Here is a 21,897-nt window from a genome sequence, read left to right as displayed (position 1 = left end):
TTCATTTCTGAGAGTAATTCAAGGCACTGGTTATCATCTACAAAGCTCTATATGACTCAGAGCCTGGAGATATTTGTGACCATAACTTCTGAACAGAGACTGCTTGCAGAAAGTAACTTCTTATCAATAGGTACAAAAGCGAGGGAGTATTGAAGAGGCATTCGTAATGGTTTCTTCCATCTTTTGGAATAATTTAGGCATCAGGGCAAGGATAGCTTCCAATCTTATAGCCAACTGGGGAATGATTAAGCCTGGCTAGTCCAGAAGACCACAACCAAAATCAGTTCTGTGACCACCAGTGACACTGCGATTGTTATTGTGTTTTGGTTTTGGCGTGTATCATTGAATTTTTATCTGTATTGCATTATGCATTATTTGCAGAGGAGTGAGGCAGTTCATAAATTGATCAACTAGAGAATTGACTAATATATTCTAAAATTGCTTTTTCTGTCCACCATTGGATTCTTTGAAGCCTTTCAAGCCACAGTAGCAGCACTTCAAAATTAAAGCCAGAATACCTAAAATAAAAAATACCAGCCCATCAAGATTGCCAATACAGGCACAGAAGCAATTGCTGTCTGGTCTATTCTGGGGGAAAAAAAGCATCTGTAAATTGTGGGTAGCATCCAAAAAAAAATGCCTGTAGCATCCAAAATGTATTAAGCCAAGATTTGTTAAATCAAGGGTTCACTGTGCATAAAAAATGCAACAGTAATTTAGATCAATCTACAGCCCTGTGGGAGTTGTGAAGTGCACCCTACACATAAGGAACACACTTTTTATTTGCACACCTGGCACAGTTAAACTCTCATTTTATTTCTGCCTTTGAAGATGGAGAACGGAAAGCCAGTGCCCTTGATCATTGCAGCAGGAGGAGGTGGCAGAGCCTACAGGGCCAAAGCCTATGTATTAAACCATGAAAGGCTGGAGGATGATATATCTATTCCAGGGTTCAATGGGAAATCTGGAGCCGCAGGTAAGAAATTGTTCCAACCTCTTTCCCAGGCTTAACAAAAGACTTAGTAAAAGCCATGGCTTATGATCCACAAAGGAATTTTGAAGCAGTCAGAGTAGACATGTGGCATCAGCTGATCTATTTCCGTTGCCTGAAAAACAAGGGTTGTCTGTTGGAAAAGCAGCAGTCAGTGTCCTCAGCCTGGGAACTGCTGCAGTGTCAATTCATCAGACCAGGTTCACACTATCCATATGGTTCTCTCTTGTTACATTCATAAAAATGTTTGGATCACAGCCATTAACATTAGTGAAGAAGGATTGCTGGAGCACTATTGGTGGGAACTTAAAATCTACAGCTGTCATTTTCTTCCCCTACTATTTTGCAGCATTATTCATGTTACTTTGCCTAATTTATAAATATTCATGAGATTTGTTCAAAGAGAATGATATGCTTTGGAATATATACAGTGCTTGAGAAGCAGAAAAAATATAAATGATATTTTGACCAATTAATCAGAGTGATTTCTTCCACCAGAGCTTGAGAACAAATAAACTCAGAGTGAAGATTATTCAATACAGATTTAGCTATCTTTTATATTTACAACATATAGCAGCAGTTTGTATTTGCAGTTAATAGATTTAAATTATTTTAATATATATGTATCCTGTTTCATTGTTCGTGAAAGAGCAATAATTTTTGCAAAACAATCCACCTCTAAATATTTTTAATTATTTTTATTTCTATAGATAAACACGGGATTTTAAAAATGCTTCTGCAATAATGTATACTTTAAAAAGGGAACTTTTGCTCTGTTATTCTTTCAGAGTCCTAATGTACCTGTCAAATTTCTGACGTATGGGCTTTTTCAGTGAGTCTGAGGCATTGTTTACCTTAAAAGTCCTTTATTAGCCTAATACACTGGCAAATGCTTGCTCGAAGGAAGCTGGAATCTGAAATCTCCGCCCCTTGCACAATATATTAAAACACAATTCTCCACCTTTCTAATTTTGTCATTAATCATATTCTCCAATTAATTTAAAGAATCAGTTTTCCTTCCATTAGAAAACCCGCCAAGGTCTTATCTTCTTTAGTTAGAGATGGCCTTGAAAGTACAATCCTACTTGTCCCCCCTCCCAACCTTAAATTCAATGTCTTAAGGCAATACACAAGTTTAACATATGAAATGGCTACTTCTTCATCTCTTGTCAAGCAATAACATTCAGTGTTAGCAGCATTGACAGTATCTACCTAATACTAGAGCAAGATTTATGGGCAATTTATCTTTAAGAATAGTAACATAATCCCTGCTGCTGACTATGGGGGTAAAGGCAATAATATATTCTACTTATTCTTGGTTTGTGCTAAGTTAGAATGATCTTGCAAACAATCCAGATATCCACATTAGCTTGGTTTCATGATCTTTATTTCTAATATAATAACCATTTTAGTAGGTATTCTATTCAGTCAATGCTTCTTCCCTTCTCTCCCTTTCTAATTGCCCAAACTCCTTCAAAATATGAACTTAAAAGGTGCTCAGATTGTGTAACATTCTGCTTCTGGTAATGCAAAAACTCTGAGACTGATCAGATCAGGCTTCTGATAAGAGTTGCCCACTGCTTCCCTGAGCACATGTTGTTTGGGAGACAGATGGGCCCACAGAATATGGTAAAAAAAAGTAACGATAGCAGCCCTAACATTCCTTCCTTCCTTCCTTCCTTCCTTCCTTCCTTCCTGCCTTCCTTCCTTCCTTCCTTCCTTCCTTCCTTCCTTCCTTCCTTCCTTCCTTCCTGCCTTCCTGCCTTCCTGCCTTCCTGCCTTCCTGCCTTCCTGCCTTCCTTTGGACACATTCTTTCCCATCGCCAGCATGTGACCACCAACAGGTTGTCCCAAGGATATGCAGGTTTTGACCTTTCTAAAGCAAATGAAGATACAGATATTTCAATAATCTTGTGTACTGGATGTAGATGTAGGCAATAAAATACTTTGTTTAGTTGCACAAAGAAAAATAAATGACAGTTTATTATGTCTGGCTGACTATGTGATCAACAATAGTAGAATAGTAGAAAAAACTCATAACAATTGAAAATATAAAAAACAGCTGATATGAACTACAGAAATGGTAACTTAGAAAAAGTAACAACAACAAAACCAGTAATGGCCAGCACTGAAACATACTGACATCCACCCACCCTCCGAAGAATTAAAAAAGAAAATTATGGCATAAGCAGAATGATCAGTAGAAAAACTGCCAGCATTGAAAGTTGAGTCCCCCAAAGATCTGGCACTTATAATGAAGGAATTGTAATTCTTACAATAGTTTAAGTTTAAGTTTAAGTTTATTTGATTTCTATACCGCCCTTCTCCCGAAGGACTCAGGGCGGTTCACAGGGCATATATAAATAGCAGTACAAAAATTAAAAAGAAATTAAACCAATGCCCAATTAAAACACCCTTGTAAGGATTAAAATATCCATTGAATAGACCAATCAGCTTTTATTTAATTTTATTATTTTATTAGTTTTTATAAACCGCCCTTCTCCCGAGGGACTCGGGGCGGTGTACAGAGGAAGGACGAAGTATACAGACCGAACAATAAAATAATAAGAAACACTAATGAACACAAACTGGGACCCCAATTAACGCTATCATGCCAGGCCAGCCTGCTGGAACAAAAAAGTTTTTAAGTCGCGACGGAAGGTACGGAGGTCAGGGGCCATCCGGATTTCGGTAGGTAAGGTGTTCCAGAGGGCTGGCGCACCCACTGAGAATGCCCTCCCCCTGGGGGCCACCAGCCGACATTCCTTGAGCGGTGGCACCCTGAGGAGGCCCTCTCTGTGGGAGCGCACAGGACGGTGGGGTGCTGACATCGGCAGAAGGTGCTCCCGTAGGTAGTCCGGACCCATGCCATGTAGGGCTTTGAATGTCATTGTTAGCACCTTGAACTTCACACGGAAGGCAACCGGAAGCCAGTGCAGCGCACGGAGGAGAGGTGTGATATGGGAGTATCGGGAGGCTCCCAAGAGTGTCCGTGCCGCCGCACTTTGCACCAGTTGAAGCTTCCGAGTGGATCTCAAGGGCAGCCCCATGTAGAGAGCGTTACAATAGTCTAGGCGAGATGTCACAAGGGCATGGGTGACTGTACGTAAGGAATCCAGGTCTAGATAAGGCCGTAGTTGGCGAACTAGTCGAACCCGGGAGAAGGCCCCCTTGGTCACAGCTCCAATGTGGTCTTCCAGGGAGAGCTGCGAGTCTAGGAGGACACCCAGGTTGCGGGCCCTATCAGCAGGGGGAAGTAACTTGTCCCGAATGTTAAGCAGTGGGACGTTCTGAACCTCCTGGCTTGCCGGTACGTACAGCCATTCAGTCTTGTCTGGGTTCAGTTGAAGCCTGTTTCTCCCCATCCATTCCCGGACCGCTTTCAGGCAGCGGGACATCACGTCTAGGGCATCACTGATATTGTTAGGAGTTGAGATAAAAAGCTGGGTGTCATCAGCATACTGATGGTACCCTACTCCAAAACTGCGAATGATCTCACCCAGCGGTTTCATGTAGATGTTGAACAGGAGAGGCGAGAGGACCGACCCCTGAGGGACTCCGCAAGCGAGAGGCCTCGGGGTCGACCTCTGTCCCCCTGTCAGCACCGACTGCGAGCGACCCTGGAGAAAGGAGGAGAACCAACGCAGAACCGTGCCTCCCACTCCCAGTCCCCTGAGGCGTCGCAGCAAGATACCATGGTCGATGGTATCGAAAGCCGCCAAGAGGTCTAATAAGACTAGGACAGAGGAATGGCCCCTGTCCCGGGCTCTCCAGAGATCATTCATCAGAGCGACCAATGCCGTCTCCGTGCTGTAGCCCGGCCTGAAACCCGATTGGTACGGGTCTAGATAAACCGCTTCATCCAGGATCTGAGGAAGTTGGTGCGCCACCACGCTCTCAACAACCTTCGCAAGGAAGCGAAGATTGGAGACTGGACGAAAGTTATTCAAAGAGGATGGGTCCAAGGTGGGCTTCTTGAGGAGAGGTCTCACCACCGCCTCCTTCAAGGCGGTGGGGAAGTGACCCTCACTCAGAGAAGCAGAGATGACCGCTAGGAACCAGCCTCGTGTCGCCTCTCGAGCCGCATAGGCCAGCCAGGAAGGGCACGGGTCCAGTAAGCATGTGGAGGAGCTCAACCTTCTCATAATCCTGTCCACTTCCTTAGGAGTTACAGGATCAAATTCTTCCCAGATGACGTCGACAAGACTGTCCATGTCTTGTTCTTCCATCTCAGCCCAGTTGGAGTCCAGACCAGTTCGAATACGAGCGATTTTATCCAGCAGATATTGACCAAATTCCTCGGCTCGACCCTGCAAGGGTTCCTCCCTCACCTCTTGGTTTAATAGGGAGCGAGTCACCCTGAACAAGGCAGCCGGGCGATTATCTGCGGACGCGATGAGGGTGGAAAAGTAGTTGGATTTTGCCACCCTTATCGCAGCGAGATAAGACCTGGTGAGGATTCTTAGTCGCAATCGGTCGGATTCGGATCGACTGGCCCTCCAACGGCTCTCTAGGCCCCGTCTCCGACGCTTCATCTCCCGGAGCTCCTCGGTGAACCATGGGGCTCGCTGGGATCTGCGCCAGGTCAGAGGCCGCAAGGGTACAACTCGGTCCAGAGCCTCCGTGGCTGCCTTTTCCCAGGCTTCCACTAAGGCTTCCGCCGAGCTGTGAGCAGGGGGTGCATGCGAGTCCCTAAGCGCTGCCTGGAACTTATCAGGGTCCATTAGGCACCTAGGGCGGTACCATCTGACTGGCACCGTGCACCCACGGTGGGGGGTGGCAAGGGGGAAGTCTAGCCGCAGGAGGTGGTGATCGGTCCATGACAGGGGCGTAATAGTTGTGGCACCCCCACCGACATCATCACGCCACCGTCCAGACAAGAACATCAAGTCTGGGTTGTGGCCTCTCTCATGAGTCGGCCCAGAAATTATTTGCAACAGGTCCATGGCCGTCATGGAAGCCATGAACTCCCGAGCCAGTTCGGACGATCCTCCCAGGGACGGTAGATTAAAGTCGCCCAAGACCATGAGTCTTGGGAATTCAACCACCAACCCTGAGAGGACATCGAGTAGCTCGGGTAGGGCCGCCGCTGCACGATTAGGTGGTAGGTACGCCAGCAGCAGACCCAACTGCGCCCCTGGGCCAAATCTCAGTAGGAGAGACTCACACCCGACCATCTGAGGTACGGTGGTCTCTTGCGGGCTAAGGGATTCCCTGATGATAACTGCCACTCCCCCGCCCCTCCCATGAGCCCGGGGCTGGTGCAGTACCTGGAAACCTGGCGGGCAGAGGTCAACCAGAGGAACACCCCCCTCTGGGCCCAGCCAGGTTTCCGTGATGCAGGCCAGGTCCGCATGCTCACTCTCCACTAGGTCACGAATGAGGTGAGCTTTGTTAGCTGCGGACCTTGCATTCAGGTAGACCAGCCTTAGCATGGGAGGGTGCGCACCTTTGCTCCCGGGTCCTCCGGGGGAGAACAGAGGGTCGGAGCGTCTCACCGCCTGTACAGGGCGGAGATGACACTCCCGGTGACGATACGGCCCTCTGTCTGTGCACCTTCTGCCATTCCCCACCATCCTAGGGATGGGACGTTTGTCAGTATGCCACTGGGTGTTATCGGCAACTGGTCCTCGTTGTACGCCGTCGCGAACGGCCGTGGGCCTGGCATGCGTTATGGTGGCTGGAAGGCGTGCCTTTCCCGCGCAACCATAGTCTTCTCCCTCCCCCCTCCCTAACCCCACAAAAAACTTAACTAAGAACTTAATCAAGAACTTAATACTATTTATTTAATACTATTTCTATACCGCCCTTCTCCCGAAGGACTCAGGGCGGTGAACAGGGCAAGAATAAAAATACAGATTACAAAAGTTAAAACAAGATTAAATAAATGCCCACATACTAAAATACATCTTTAAAACCCAATAAAATAACCATAACAACCCCCCCCAATCCCTTCATCAGGCCAGGCCAGCTTGTTCAAAAAAGTATGTTTTTAGCTCGCGGCAAAAGGAGCGAAGGTCGGGCGCCGTCCGGAGCTCAACTGGGAGCTGATTCCATAGCTCCGGGGCGCCCACAGAGAAGGATCTCCCCCTGGGGGCCACCAGTCGACATTCTCTGACTGGTGGCACCCTGAGGAGGCCCTCTCTGTGGGAACGCACAGGGCGGAGGGAAGTCGATGCCTACAGTACAGCAATGGTGGTTACAGAAGCACTGGGTTTCAAAATTAGAAAACCAAAAGCAACTTTATATTCAATCCCAAAGTCAAAGATCAGATTGGAGGTCAAGATAAAGAAATTAAGACCAGATACAAGTAATACAAAGAACATGAAAGAGCAAAAAGTAAAGAATGTAAGGATGAAGACCAGCCTAATCAGAAAATATTGTTTTAGCATCCAAAAAAAAATGAAGAAGCTTTAGAAATCATAAAGCAAGAAATAATAGCAATAGCTATGAAAATGGAATACTATGAGGCACAAATCAACCAATTTAAACAAAATCAGCTATTTCAATCAGAGCAAAGGAGATTCTACTAAAGTATAAATGATAACAAAAATTCTGAAAATGGAAAACCAAACAAAGAGGAAACAATACCATTTTGGAAAGATCAATGGGAAACTCAAAAAGATTAATAAAAATGCTGGATGGATAAAAGAATTTGAGGATGAATTTAGTAAAAATCAAAAGGAAGAACAAATAATAACAGAATAAATAGGTAAAAATCAAATAAAAGGATTAAAAACTGGACATCTCTTGGAAATGATTAATTGGATGCTTTTGTCTTAAATATCTGGCTTAACATACATCCAATTATACCTAAACAGCTTAATGAAGCATTGCATAAAGGAAACATAGGCAGCTGATTAATAACTGGCAAAAATCTGTCTGATTAAAAGAAAACCCAGTGAAAGGATAACACCAGGAAACTACTGGCTGATAACATGCTTACCTATAATGTTTACACTATTCATAGTCATAATAGCAGACAACATCCAATTATTTAGAAGAAAATAACATATATAATGGTTTTGGAGAATTGCAAAATCCCAAAAAACAATTTACACATGGTCTAGATTGATTATAAAAAGACATAGACTATAAATCTGAATTTTTTTTTACTAGGTATAATGCCAGAAAAACCTGATAAGCAAAGTACATATTTGATTCTACATGTGATAACAGCAGCAAGAATTATATTTGCACAATATTGAAAGAATGAAGAAATACCATGAGAAGAAATAATAAAAAAATACTTGATTGTGTGGAAATGGACAGACTTACTAGGTTGAAAGAAAAAGAAGAAACCAGATATTTTCAAACTTGGGACCTATTTTATCAATGGTTAGAGAAAAGATTTAGGGTTTAGGAATTTAATTTGTATTAGTGAATAAGATACTCAGACAACACGTTTTTGTCAAATGATTACTATTGAATTCTGTTAAAAAATAATAAAACTTTATTTTAAAAAAAGACATAAAACACAGAATAATACAGTTGGAAGGAACCTCAGAGGTCTTCTAGTCCAACTCCCTGCTTCAGCAGGAGATCCTATATCATTTCAGACAAATGGCTTTTTCAAAGCCTTCCATGATGGAGCACCCACAACTTCTGAATGCAAACTAATACATTGATTAATTGCTCTCACCATTAGGAAAATTCTCCTTAGTTCTAGGTTGATTTTCTCCTTGGTTAGTTTCCAACCAGTATTTCTTGCCTTGCCATTTGATGCTTTGGAAAATAGTTTAACCCCCTCTATTAATGCAGCCTAGGTCTGTGTTGACTTTTTTAGCTGTTGCCGCAAACTGTTGGTTCATATTTAAGTGATTGTCCACTAGGACTCCAACATTCCTCTTGCATTTACTGGCATTACACCAAGTTTCACCTAGTGTTTACCTATACAGTTGGTTTATCTTACCTAAGTGTAGAACCTTAATTATCTACAAATTTCATTTTGTTAGATAGGGCTCAGTGTTCAAGTTTGTCAAGATCTGTTTGGATCTTGAGCTTTTCTTCTGGAGCATCGACTATTCCTGCTAACTTAGTATCCTCTGCAAATTTGGTGAGTTCCCCTTCAATCCCCTCGTCTAGATCATTTATGAAGATATTGAAGAGTACTGGGCCTCATACAGAACCAGTGGGATACCCTGTTGTTTACTTCCCTCTGTGTGGATGTAGTTTCATTGAGGACTACACACTGAGTACAATTTTTGTCAGCCAGTTCCAAACCTACCTAGTGGTGGTGCTGTCTATCCCACAATATACTAGCTTCAAAAGAACCTACTTCTTCTATTTTTCTAATCAAAAGTAGACATTTGATTCATTATCACATAGTTGGATCATCAAATGTTTGAAAGCAACCATTAGTAATAAAAATATTAAAATGTTTATGAAAAAAGTAATGAAACAGTGGAAGACAAATTGGTAGTTGGAAATGAAAAATATGGTCTTCTCAATATTAGAGGAGGCATCTTCCAGAGCTACTCATCATCATTCTTACTATTTGCCACTGCTAATGATCCCACTTTCAGCAATTTTGAAGAAAACAAATCTTGTCTACCACACAGCAAAAAATCCTAACAAAATCTCACATTTGCTTTATATGGATGATCTGAAGCTTTATGGAAAAATCAGAAATTGAAATCCTTCATTGAAAAAGACTGCAAAAAATTTTTTTAGCACAGCTATAGTGATGGAATTTGGCCTAAAAAATGTGCTGTGGTAGCAATAAATTGGGCTAAATGGCTAAACTATCAGAAGCTATCAGGATGAAACCTACAAGTGCTGGTAATTTTATAACTGGATAACATCCAGCATGGCCAAGTTTAAAAAGTGATTACTAAAGAACACATCCAAAGAGTGACAAAATTGAATGGAAGAAACATCAAGGCCATGAATACCTAGACCATAACAATAAACTGCTAGAATTATTAACCTAACATAAGCTGAACAGGACAGTTTGGACCAAAATATAAGAAAACCTATTCATTATTCATTACATCCCCACAGTGATATTGATAGATTATACCAGCCCTGCAGAAATGGAGGCAAAGATTTTGCACGGTAGCAAGCAGTTGTGGGCTTGTGGATTCTCCACACCCCCATGGCAAGTTTTGCCCTGCCAGGGGACCCTAAATGGGTCTAAGTCACCCTGGAGAGGCAATGAAGAAAGAAGGGTGCTCCAGCAATTCTGGAACAGCAGCAGCCCTTCCGTTCGACTTGGGGAAAGCCTTCTAACTCGACAGGAGAAAGGCTGGCCATATTGCATCAACCAGCCCAAGCTACAAGCAACCAAAGTCCAAAAGCACTAACCAGCACAACTGTGAACAGTGTGCTTGAAACTGGGTGAGGAATTCAATCTTCTCTTTTCTATTTTACGCTTAATTTCCTAGAAAAGATCCCCAAGAAGCAAAATACCTCTGAAAGGGAAGGAGGGGGATTTCTGCCCCACCCTTATACTAACGGAAGCAGCGAATTGATCTTTTTATGGAGGATCAAAATATATGGAAGTGAAATAAATATAAAACCTGAAACTTAAAACTTAAATCTGGATTAATCTAAAATTGCTTGAATGGTTAAGACTCTCATTCTAAAGATAATTGTTCATTTTGGAAATTGAAAAACAAATAGTTGCTGATACGTAGTGGCTGATGAAGACTATGACAGCTATAACTTTAATAGAAGACGTGGCAAAATCTGGGAAAAAATAACCTGTGTTTGTGACCTTCAAAGCTTTAACAACAAAGAACAGCTGTGACAAAAAAGACAATAATCTGGGCTGTAGACAAAGAGAGAATTATAAATTTCAGGGGGAAAACATTTTCTGAACTATTTGGATTACAAATATCTATCTAATTGGGACTCTAAAGCTATTTGCAAAGAAAAGAAAGGAAGAGAAAAACTCAAATTCTTGGCTATCATGGATCAGAGACATGTAGAAAGAACATATCAAGAAAACATAAATACTTCACAGGAGGAGATATATATACTGCTCAAAAAAAGAAAGGGAACACTTAAAGAACACAATGTACTGTATTTAATAGTAGGATGTCTTATCTTGTGTTCCCTTTATTTTTTGAGCAGTATAGTATACTGCAACTAATTCTAACAACAATGACTTTAAACCACAAAGAAATCCAAAACAACTTTGAAAACATAAATCAATCTATTTCCAAGTTAACTCTACAACAACAAAAAAATTCCCAGTAAACAACAACAGAGAAGGAGCAGATAAAACAGATAAACAGATATAGAATTGAGAATAGAGACTTAAAGATAGAACTTAACAAAACAAGGAAACATGATTTAATCCTAGTAGAAAAAAATTCACAAGAATTGGAAAAGAACTTATCCCTTATGATTACAAAATAAATCTGAGGATAAGAAAACAGATTGGATAAAATGGACTGTAGAGATGTCGGAGAAAAAGAAAATAAGAGAGAAAGAAAAAGATTTTCAACAAACATGGAAAGGCAGAAGTCCCATACAAAGACACTTCTCCTGATTTACTTTTTATATCTACAGCAACATTTACTAACACATGGAAAAACATTTTGATTCAGCAAAATACATTGATTAAGAAAGACACTGGGCAAAAGAAAAAGACTAAAGTGGAAACTGAGAAAATAGATGATGGGACTTACCAGAGAGAATACATTAAAAAAACATTTGTTTGAATATAGTTAAAGAAATAGAAAAGTTTTGGAATATATATGTCACTCTAAGAAGGATGAATTCTCTAAATATAATATAGTATGCTTTTTTTCCCTTTTTTGTTCTCTTTCTTGATATGAGTAATATAAAAAGTTGAAATGACTTAAATAAAGGAAATGTTTTAGATATTTAATAGTGATTGAATTTAAGAAAATTATAATGGATAAAAAATGTTTTGAATAAGAGTTAAGGAGTAGATGACTAGATGTATTAAATGGAATGTTTGAAGATTAAACATTTTTAATTATGGTTAAAAAGAATAAGAAATTTAGGAAGTAAATACATATTAGCTTAGGGGGATATATATTTTAAGTAGTATGTTATTTTTTATGTTTCTTTACTCTTGCTTTTCTTTCTTTTTTTTACTGTTTTATCTATTCCTTAAAAAATGTAAAAGTGTGAGATGGTTCATATGGAAAAATAGAGTTAAATTCTTAAATGTAATTAATTTTTGAGAAAATCTTAACCAGTAAGAATATCTAGAATTTGGTGGGAGAAACAAATTAAAATAAGGACTGTAACAGGACCTATGATAAGGCAACCAGAGTGATTGCACAGAAAAGAAATATTATATTGATGTGATTATTATTTTTAGGACTATTGGGAAAAATTATATATTTTATTATCTATCAAAACAATAAGAATTGTATTAAATCAATGTTTGCTAAAGAGGATATTTTGGGAAAAGGAAATCAACTAAAACTATTATGTGGATCATGGATTATAGAAATCAATTGTTAGTGATTGTTTTACAAATGTAATCCAGACAACGCACTGTTCACCAATTATTAAGTGATTTATGTTTTTTTTAAAAAAAATCAATAAAATATATTACAAAAAAAAAGAAATGGAGGCAGAGGTGTATTTCAAGGCAACAAACTGTCAAAGAAGAAAAGTATACATCAGTTGACTATGTGAAAAGCAGCCAAGAACAAGCACCAATGCAAGTTAAAAGTTGGAACTTGCTGAATATGCAAAATCAAAATATGAATATTGAAATAATGTAATAAAAATATTCACGGAACTCTGGCAAGGGAAAAACATTGCATAGTCAATTTCTACAAAAGACGGAGGGCAAAGTAGATAAAAAATAAAACCTGGCAATAGCTTACATTTGGAATATTAAAAAAAAGATAGTGAAAGCTAGATTTTAGTTGGTCAAGACCAAGCTATTTGTACTAATGCAGTTAAGGCTAGAACTTTAAAATTGTCAAATGATTGAAAGTGCAGATTGTGCAAAGAAGCAGAGGAAACAGTAAATCACATATTCAGCTTGCGCAAGAAGATGCACAAACTATAAACAATAAACAATGACATGATGCAGTTGCCAAAAATAATTCATTGGAACATCTGTAAAAATTATCACGAACCCAATACTGAAAAATTGTTGGGATCATAGAATTCGAAAAGTAGTTGAAAATGAACAGGTCAAAATATTGTGCGATTTCTGTATACAAACTGATAAACTCTTGGCTTATAACAGTGGTTGAAAAGAAGAAAGTGTGGATAATTGATGTAGCAATACCAGGGGATAGTAGAATAGAAGACAAAGAACCTAACCCTAGCCTTTAACACCATCAAACAACAAAAACTTGAGAAGGGTTCTTTAGGTGGACAAAAATGCCAAATCCAGTCTAAACCTCTGGCTGACTTTGCAACCAAACATAGTAATAATAATTGCAAAAGGCGGATTTACTCAGAATCTCATCTTACATCTTGTGATGATACCTTTAACACCATCAAACATCAACATCTGCCTATTCCAGGTTCTTGGGAAGGACTCATTAGATTGATTAAAAATGCCAAATCCAGTTTGAACATCTGGCTGACTGCAATGAGCCATAATAATAATAGCAATCCCGAAGAGGAAAGGGTGAAAGAAATATAAACATGGTACTGCTAGAAAAACAGGCAAAAATTTGTTGTGCAATTTCTGTTCCCTGTTAAGACAAGTTTGTTTTTTAAAAAAACTGCAATGATATGTATTAAAGTTATGTTCTGCATCTCTTGTCAAAGTTACTGCTGAATGACATATAATTATTTTACTGGGATGCAGTTAGAAACAGGTTTTATGCCTTTAAGTCTGCTTTGTACTAATTCAGTGCCCCCCCCCAGATGTATTTAATTGTATTTCCAGAATACCTTAAGCCCAAGGGTTTGCCTTTCTATAAATATCATGGCAGCTGTTCCTGTAGGCTTTAGACAGATCAGATTGTGATAATGTTTCAGAGCATCAGTGTGTGATGTTTTGTTACTTATTTTAATTTCTAATGCCATATTTCACATTATTTGTTTTTCCAATGTCAGCTTGCATAAACATTTTTTAAATAATGTGTAAATTGTTATTTCTAAATCATTTGCATAAAAATACATTGACATGGAAACAAATGAAATGGGCTAAAAACAAGTAAAGGGATAACAATAGAGAGTAATAAAACAGCAGGAGTGAACAGACACAAAAGTGTAATTAAAAACCCATAATGCGGGACTAAGTACCACCAAAAAATGGAAAATAATTTACAAGGCTTAGGAGCTTTAAAATGTACTATATTTATCACAAAGGAAGACAAGTCCAAATGTCAGGTAAAGTAGATAGAAAAAAAAATAACTTTATACAATGCGCATTTTCCCATTTTGTTAGGATTATAATTGCTTGTTGACATTGTTCCCTGCAATTTTCTCTTCTGTGTGTATATGAGAAAAAAGAAGAGATTTGTATTGTAGCTATCTATTTTAGCCAACAGGGAAAAAATATACAAAAAATACCTTTCAGTGTTCTCTAACAAATTTCAGATAACTCATATGACTGATCATATTTCAGGGAATGAAAAATCTTTCAGTTTCTTAATTTCTCAACACCTCTTCAACAGGAGTGAAAAAGTTCACTAGAAAAAGTTGCTACATGGTCATTTGCTTTGGGATTTAAGTGAAGCAAAGCTCCTGGAAATTTCAGGACCCTGAAGACATAAACCTTAGCCACCTTAAACAACAAAAGAAGTCCAAAAAAATCACACTTGGCTCATGAGCATTTCTCCCAAATTCTCTTCTCCTTTGAAAGCATTTCTATAGGAAATGCTTTTTTTATTATCTTGAATAAGACCCATAGAGGAACAAAAATGATATTTTTTTATCACTCGTTCACCTTAGGCAAGAGAAACTATAAAGAGCATTAAATTATTACAGATAGATCATTTGTTCTGGGCTGCCTCTAACCTACACTATGCTTAATTCTATTGTACAATTTAGTGACAAGGAATCTACTAGATATTAGAACAGGTTGTTTGTCCAAATTGTCTAGGGGACAGCAATTTGCATTCCTACATGTAGCCTTTTTTTTGGCAGCACAGTTTTGTAGCTGAAAATTGGTGGCATCATAATTTTGAAATGAAAAACATTCAGAAACTTTGCTATAAAAGTAAAATCCTACAGTTTCTTAATTTCTTAAACTTAGTATAGTCCTAAATCTCAAGACGTAGAATCTCAGACAATTTGTGTTCTCATCATGCCCATTATAAAGTCCCAGATAAATTTTAGCTGTCAAAAGATTTGTTCCAATCTTATCCACTCCGTCTGGTGGTGGCTTTCAAGAAGTTCTCATTAGTGGTTATCTGCTCTTTTACTTGGAGGTGGCAAGAACTAAATCCTGGTTCATCTGAAAGGAAAACCTGAATTTTGGAACCCTATTTTTAATCCCTTGGATTATTTCCAAATGCACCAACTATACATGTATGCTGGGAACAGGAGATGTTATAAGTTTCCTCATATTGATTATTACATACCAAGGGACATACACCACACACACACACACATATACACCAATAGCCTTGGTCCAAGAAATTCAATTCCTGAAACAGGCAAATGTGTTTTACTTGGATTTAATATTTTACATGTACTTAAACACTAATTAGAGGGTATTTCTTTCTCACATGCCAGTAAGATATAAATTATTTGAATGGATATATTTATAGACAGGTCCATACTCCATGAATCTAACTGGCTCAGTAACATCATAAAGACTTCTTCCAGTTTGTGTATATCGTAGGACTGCTTTGTAATGTGATGAACAGAATTAGGTTAAGAGTCAAGGTTTTGTTGTCTTAAGAGAATTGTTAAATGTATATGTGCAAGCCTGCATACAAAGCCCAAGGAAATGTTTAGCCTTTCTTAGGAAACCTGTACAAACACTTCATATAGGAAGCTTGATTTTATCCTGCTGGTCTGTGCCTTCTGGGGGACTGCAACAAATACTTATGCAAGTTATTTTTTCTTCTGTTGAACTGCAGGTGGTGGAGGCGGCTGGAATGATAACACTTCCTTCCTCTGGTCGGGAAAATCCTTGCTGGAAGGTGCTACCGGAGGAAAATCCTGCCCCCAGGCCATGAAGAAGTGGGGGTGGGAGACAAGAGGGGGTTTCGGAGGGGGTGGAGGGGGGTGCTCCTCAGGTGGAGGAGGCGGAGGATATATAGGTAAAGTGGCTTCGTGTTCAAGGTGTCCCTTTCCCTCTCTTAGTGCTAATACTCAGCAAAATCTTGAAATATTTTTTCCTATAATTGACATATCTATATTTAAACTGACATCTATCTGTATATTATTTATTTCATAATGTTGCATATGTATACCGGGTGTCCAAGGATCTGCGTGGTTGTATTATACCAATTTATCCATTGCTGGATTTTAATTTCTGTAGATAACCTTGGCTAAAAGGGAAGAAGGACAGCTGTGAGGAACTTCTGTTTTTCCAAAGGCAAAAGGATGTCACTTTTCACAGCTTGACACTAAGATGCTTCCGATTTCAAATTGTCCAATGAACATTGTGCAAAAATGGAAATCTACAAGAAATCATAGCTGATTGATTTCAACTGTACATTGTTAGGATCTGTGCTGACAAACATTGACTTGGAAATATTGTATGCAGACTTCTTGACCCCTGTATATATGTTGCCTTTTAATACTGTATGAATATTGTCAAATATATTTTAATGAAAAGCAGCCCAAAGAAAAATCAGCTTTTATGTGTACATTATGAAGGCTGGTGTATATCCCCATGGTTTGGATTGGGAGAAAGACATTTATTTGGTATTACTTTGTGACATCAAATTTCTGCAAATTACACTACTAGTATCTGTATCAAACTGCTAAAATACCCCTTGACATTAGTACAAATCAAAATCTGTGGCACAGCCAATGTGACAGAACATTTGACAGAAATATTCAAATGCACCCTATTTGGTGAAAATAAAGTTCTCATGAGGACATGCCATCAACCTTCAAGATTCTGCTCCAAATGTTTAAAAGATTTGTTCCTTAATGTTACAAAAAAAATATCACACAAACCATTTAGTGGTATGGATGTGGTGGTGTCAAAGAACTGTTTTCATTAAGAGGTGTTTTTTTTTTACCATGAACATCCCTCAGCTCAGAGTTCAAGAGATTAAGCAAATAAATCAGGCCTCTTATCTTCCTTGCAGATGGATTGCCAAGAAATTTAACAGTACCACCAGTATAGAAGACTTACAAGAAAGCTACTGAACTCAGTAGCTTTTCTGGTTTTCTAAATGTTTACACCTGGGATTCAAGTATTTAAAATGATTATACATATACATATACCTACATACATACACACACGTATGTATGTATGTATGTATGTATATATATATATGAATCCCACTTCCTTTCACTTATAGGTAAATTATGATACCTTATGTTATTAACACCTTTGACTATAAGTGAGGTAGATTGTGATGACTACTGTGTTTGTATTATTAATGAGATAAATGTTCAGGTCCATATCAAATACACAGCAATCTATGAAGTTCAGAAGAGCTTCCAGAAAGCTTTCCTGTTCTCAGCACATTATTGAGTGATGCAGATGGTACAGATGACCTTTTACATAAAATTAAAACCACATTATAGTAACTATCACAGCAATCATCTCTTCAAAACTATATTTGAGAATCTCAGAGGAAACTAATAAATATTTACAGCATTTAATTTAACTGCATGTGTATTACATAAATAGATCTAGCACACTCAAAAGATATTTTGGTTTATAATTGCCAATAATCAGGAGAGATGTTACAACCCAAAAGATTTATCAACACTCTCTCATATGCACATACTTTCTCTTGGGGGAAAAAATAGAATGATGTCTCCTGTATGAATATTTAAATTTACCAATAATTTAGTTATGTATTCTATTCTTGAAAAAGCAACTGGGATTGGTTGAATGTTTGGTTGGTAGATTGATTGGCTTGAACAAGAATAAAATAGATAATGAGAAATGAATGCACATTTTCATAACCCATTTTAACAATGGCTGCCATTTCAGAATGATCTTATTCAATGGTGGGATTCATATAGGTAAACAACTGATTCTCTTTGTGGATGCCACTTCCAGAAATCCATTCTGGTCCTGGGCAACAAAAAATTAGCTACCGGTTCTGCCTAACTGGTGCGAACTGGCTGAACCCCACCACTGATCTTATTTATCCATAATTTTCCATACTGGAGAGATTGTTGTAGATTGAATAAACTATTAAAAGAATGATTACCTAATTATTACTATTTGCTGTGTTTAGCTTAACTTTTGCATATCATTCAAATGGATGTACAGAGATTATGTTATGCCTTTTTCCTAATTTGTCATATTTGTGGCTAGGACTTGGCCATAACATTCATTTACTATACTTCATTAATAACTCAAAAGTCTTGTTAAACTGAGATTCTGAATGTTAGAAGCTTAAAAAACCATTAAGCTACAACCATATAGAATTTATTGGGTATTTTGTCAGATGAATGCTTTTTTCTTAGTTAGATGCTTTTTGTTTTATAGTGTTGATCACTGGTATAATTTATTTACCTGCATTTGACAAATATCAAAAAGGTACCAATGTGGCATGAAAAAATGTTTTGTGTCACCTGAAAGATGTATTGTGGCATAAAGTTTAGAAGGTCAGACCACTTAATCAGATCTATCCCCACTGGTGATGAATAGGCAAAGCATGTTTGAACTATAAACAAATTCTTGAAAATGGATAAATACTTTCTATAGTATACAAGCTGCTCTACATTTTATAGGGCTCCAAGTCTGTAAAGCTGAATTTATACATGCATTCCAATTTGCCATATTTATGTTTACTAAGTACAAGAATTTTATAAATGTATGGTAGACTAAAATGATCCTTCACTGAGTATGCAAAGTGAACAATCAAAAGAGAAAGTTACATAAAGGCCTTGACCTCATTTCTCTGTCACTAGAGAGGGAACTCGGAAACCTTCATGTACTTAAAGTTCCTGATCACAAAAAGCTACTTAAACATGATCGTCTTAATTGAAACTGGAATAACCAAAGTGAATTGTCAAAACATCCCTTGACTTTTTTTTCTGAGTGATATCATTTTTAATATGTGGTAACCTATGGCATCTAGTGATCTGTTATTATTATGCCATTGAACCATTATATCAACTGGATTTAATTCTATATTCATTTGCATTCAACATATATTTTTATCTCTGGCCTCATTATCCAAAAAAATGGTGAGTTGTAGTTTTTTCAACATTCATGAAGATGTATTTATATCAGACTACCCACACAGAGCCCACGCACTAAATTATGCTACAATACATTATTTAATCTTAAGGTGCCGCAAGAAATTTTGTTGCTCTTTGATGTGCATTAGTGAAATCCATACAAGAATATTTAAGATGTTTTCCATTTCTGTAGGTGGCAATGCAGCAGAACAAAATGACCCAGAGATGGATGGAGAGGATGGTGTATCTTTCATTAATACCCAGTATGGTTCACTCTTTACTCCTGCTTTGAAAGGTATTTTCAGTTATTTATTTTATCACATATACAGATAGAATATCAGCAGTATGTCTTCTGAAACAGCTTTAAAACATTCCATGTTAAATTAGGCATTGTAAAGATGTCTTAGGAAAGTATTAAGTTCTACATTTCTAGAGAACAATCTTTTCTACAGCTCTCCAGATGTTGTGACTACAATTTCCCTAATACTGAATTATTATGCCCAGCAGTTAGAACTATAGTTCTAGCATTGCTGGGGCAATGGCATGTTAGGGGAGTAATCTGCAACAGAGATGGGTAGAATATGGAGCAATTCAAACCAAGTATCTTCCAGTAAAGGTGGAAAAGGGAGTGGGAGTAATTTTGTATTTCCTCTTCTGCATATGTGCATTTGTAGTAAAATCTGTAGACAAAAGTATCACATGCAAATATAATTTAGGCATTAATCATGAGGAAGTAAGTGCAAGTAGTAATATTATACTACAACTGAAAATACAGGGCAACTATTCCTGCTTACCACCACCACCCTACCACCACTTCCAATAACCAAAGCTATTTGACCCTATCAGTTTTGTTAGTAGTTTTACAATTATTCTACTTACTGGTTTTTTGTTTATTGTTACAAATCTTTAACCTATAGGTATTATACAAATCAATAATTCTTTCATCTGCTCTCTAGTGACAGAGGGGCATGGTGAAGTCAGCATTAAGCTATATTTGAACTGCAGTCATTGTGATCATGATATGTGCCACGGAGATTTGAAGACTCAGGAAATTGTTTGCATTTGTGGCTATGGATATATGTTGGCGAATGATGGTGTCTCTTGCATAGGTAAGACATTGCATATGAACAGACATTAATCTTTTGCTCTCTGACTATGTTGTACTACACCCAACCAGAACCCATTGCTGATTTTGGATTCCAATTACAGTGGCAAAACCAATTTTAGGGCATCTCATTGTGGAAGTTTAATTGATCATTTGTGCAATGATACTAATTCTAGATCTCTGGCAAATATTTAGATACCTAACTCCACATGGCACTACATTTTTAAATGTGCACATCCAAGATATATTTTTTAACTACCGTAATCCAAAAATATGTGGGTCCATGGTTTCCTACAGATAATGTGCCAACATTTTTTGAATGGGAAAATAACAGGAAGAAAAGTTGAAAACAACTAATGTGTTGTCATGTTTATATTCCAGATGAACTGGTTCTGCCCAGCAAGAATCCTCCTCTTTCTTTTATCTTGTCAGTAGTGACTTCTGCTCTGGTTGCTGGTCTTATTCTAGCCTTCTCAGGGATTATGATAGGTGAGTTCTTTGTTCACTCCCAACGTATAAATTACCCACACAACTCATTGACTGACTGATTGATTGATTGATTATGTGCCATCAAGTTGGTGTTGACTCTTAGTGACAACCATCTTCTCCAGGATGATCTGTCCCCAAATAGGAACTTCAGAACTCCCAATGGTGTATCTATTGCCACTGTAATTGAGTCCATCCATCTTTCTGCTGGACATCAACTTCTCTTTCCTTCTTTTCCCAAGATTATGGGCTACTCAAGGGAGTCTTAGCATAGCACATTCACAATATGTAATTTGAGGCTAGACATTTGTATCTCAAGTGAGAATTCTACATTGAGTTTTTCTATGGTTCATTTGTTTGTTTTCTTTGCTATCTGTGATATTTTCAAGTGTCTTCTCCAACATCAAAATTCTAAAGTGTCAATGCTCTTTCCATTCTACTTTTACACAGTTCAATTTTGTAAAATATTGTACAATAGTCTGCACTCTGTTAAGTCTTGTTTCTCTGGTATTGTATATAGACTGACTTCTTCCAATCTGTTGCCTACTGTGTCATTCTCCACATTTGCTGGCATAATTAAGTTAGAACCTTTACTGATTTTTCTTCAATTGCTTGCCATATTTTTATAGATATTCTATCAATTCCTTTAGCCTTCTACCTTGTTAATGACTGGGATTCTGATCTAACATCATCTTCTAGTGCTAGAGGTAAAAAAGGAATATCTTCTAATATATCTTGGATATTGATATCTTTACTGTACATAATTTCAGTAAACACCTTTCATCTTTGTTCGATCTAATTCTCCATTGGTATCCTTTAGTGTACCAATTCCAAGTTGGAACCTTCTGAGTTTGGAGATCTCTTGGAAGACTTTTCTTGTTTTTCCATGTCTGTTTCCATCTTAAATGTCTTTACAGATGACATTGAAATACTGTTTCTTACTTCTTATAACAGCACTCTGAAATTCTTTTTTCCTTTCTAAGATTTTTGTCTTTCTTGTCTTTGGCTTCTCTTTCCTCCTTGGCAATTCCCATTGTCTGTTCTGACATGCTGTATGCTTTCTTCTGTTTCTTGATCT

The 21,897-nt window shown here is 38.0% G+C and overlaps 1 protein-coding gene across 1 annotated transcript in view; it reads left to right on the top strand.

Moving 5' to 3' along the window:
• The window catches only part of ALK (ALK receptor tyrosine kinase), a gene marked incomplete at both ends in the record, with an annotated part of 722,117 nt that overhangs the window by 658,391 nt on the left and 41,829 nt on the right, over positions 1-21,897 (top strand). Inside the window, 5 exons of the mRNA XM_083376785.1 lie at positions 832-976; positions 15,982-16,164; positions 19,422-19,523; positions 20,185-20,337; positions 20,715-20,822. Of these exons, the coding sequence (XP_083232911.1) occupies positions 832-976; positions 15,982-16,164; positions 19,422-19,523; positions 20,185-20,337; positions 20,715-20,822 (691 nt within the window). The remainder of the gene's footprint in view (positions 1-831; positions 977-15,981; positions 16,165-19,421; positions 19,524-20,184; positions 20,338-20,714; positions 20,823-21,897) is intronic.

The sequence above is a fragment of the Vipera ursinii genome (genome assembly GCF_947247035.1).
Source record: "Vipera ursinii genome assembly, chromosome: 1".
Taxonomy (NCBI): Eukaryota; Metazoa; Chordata; class Lepidosauria; order Squamata; family Viperidae; genus Vipera; species Vipera ursinii.
This window is presented reverse-complemented; position numbering and strand designations above follow the sequence as displayed.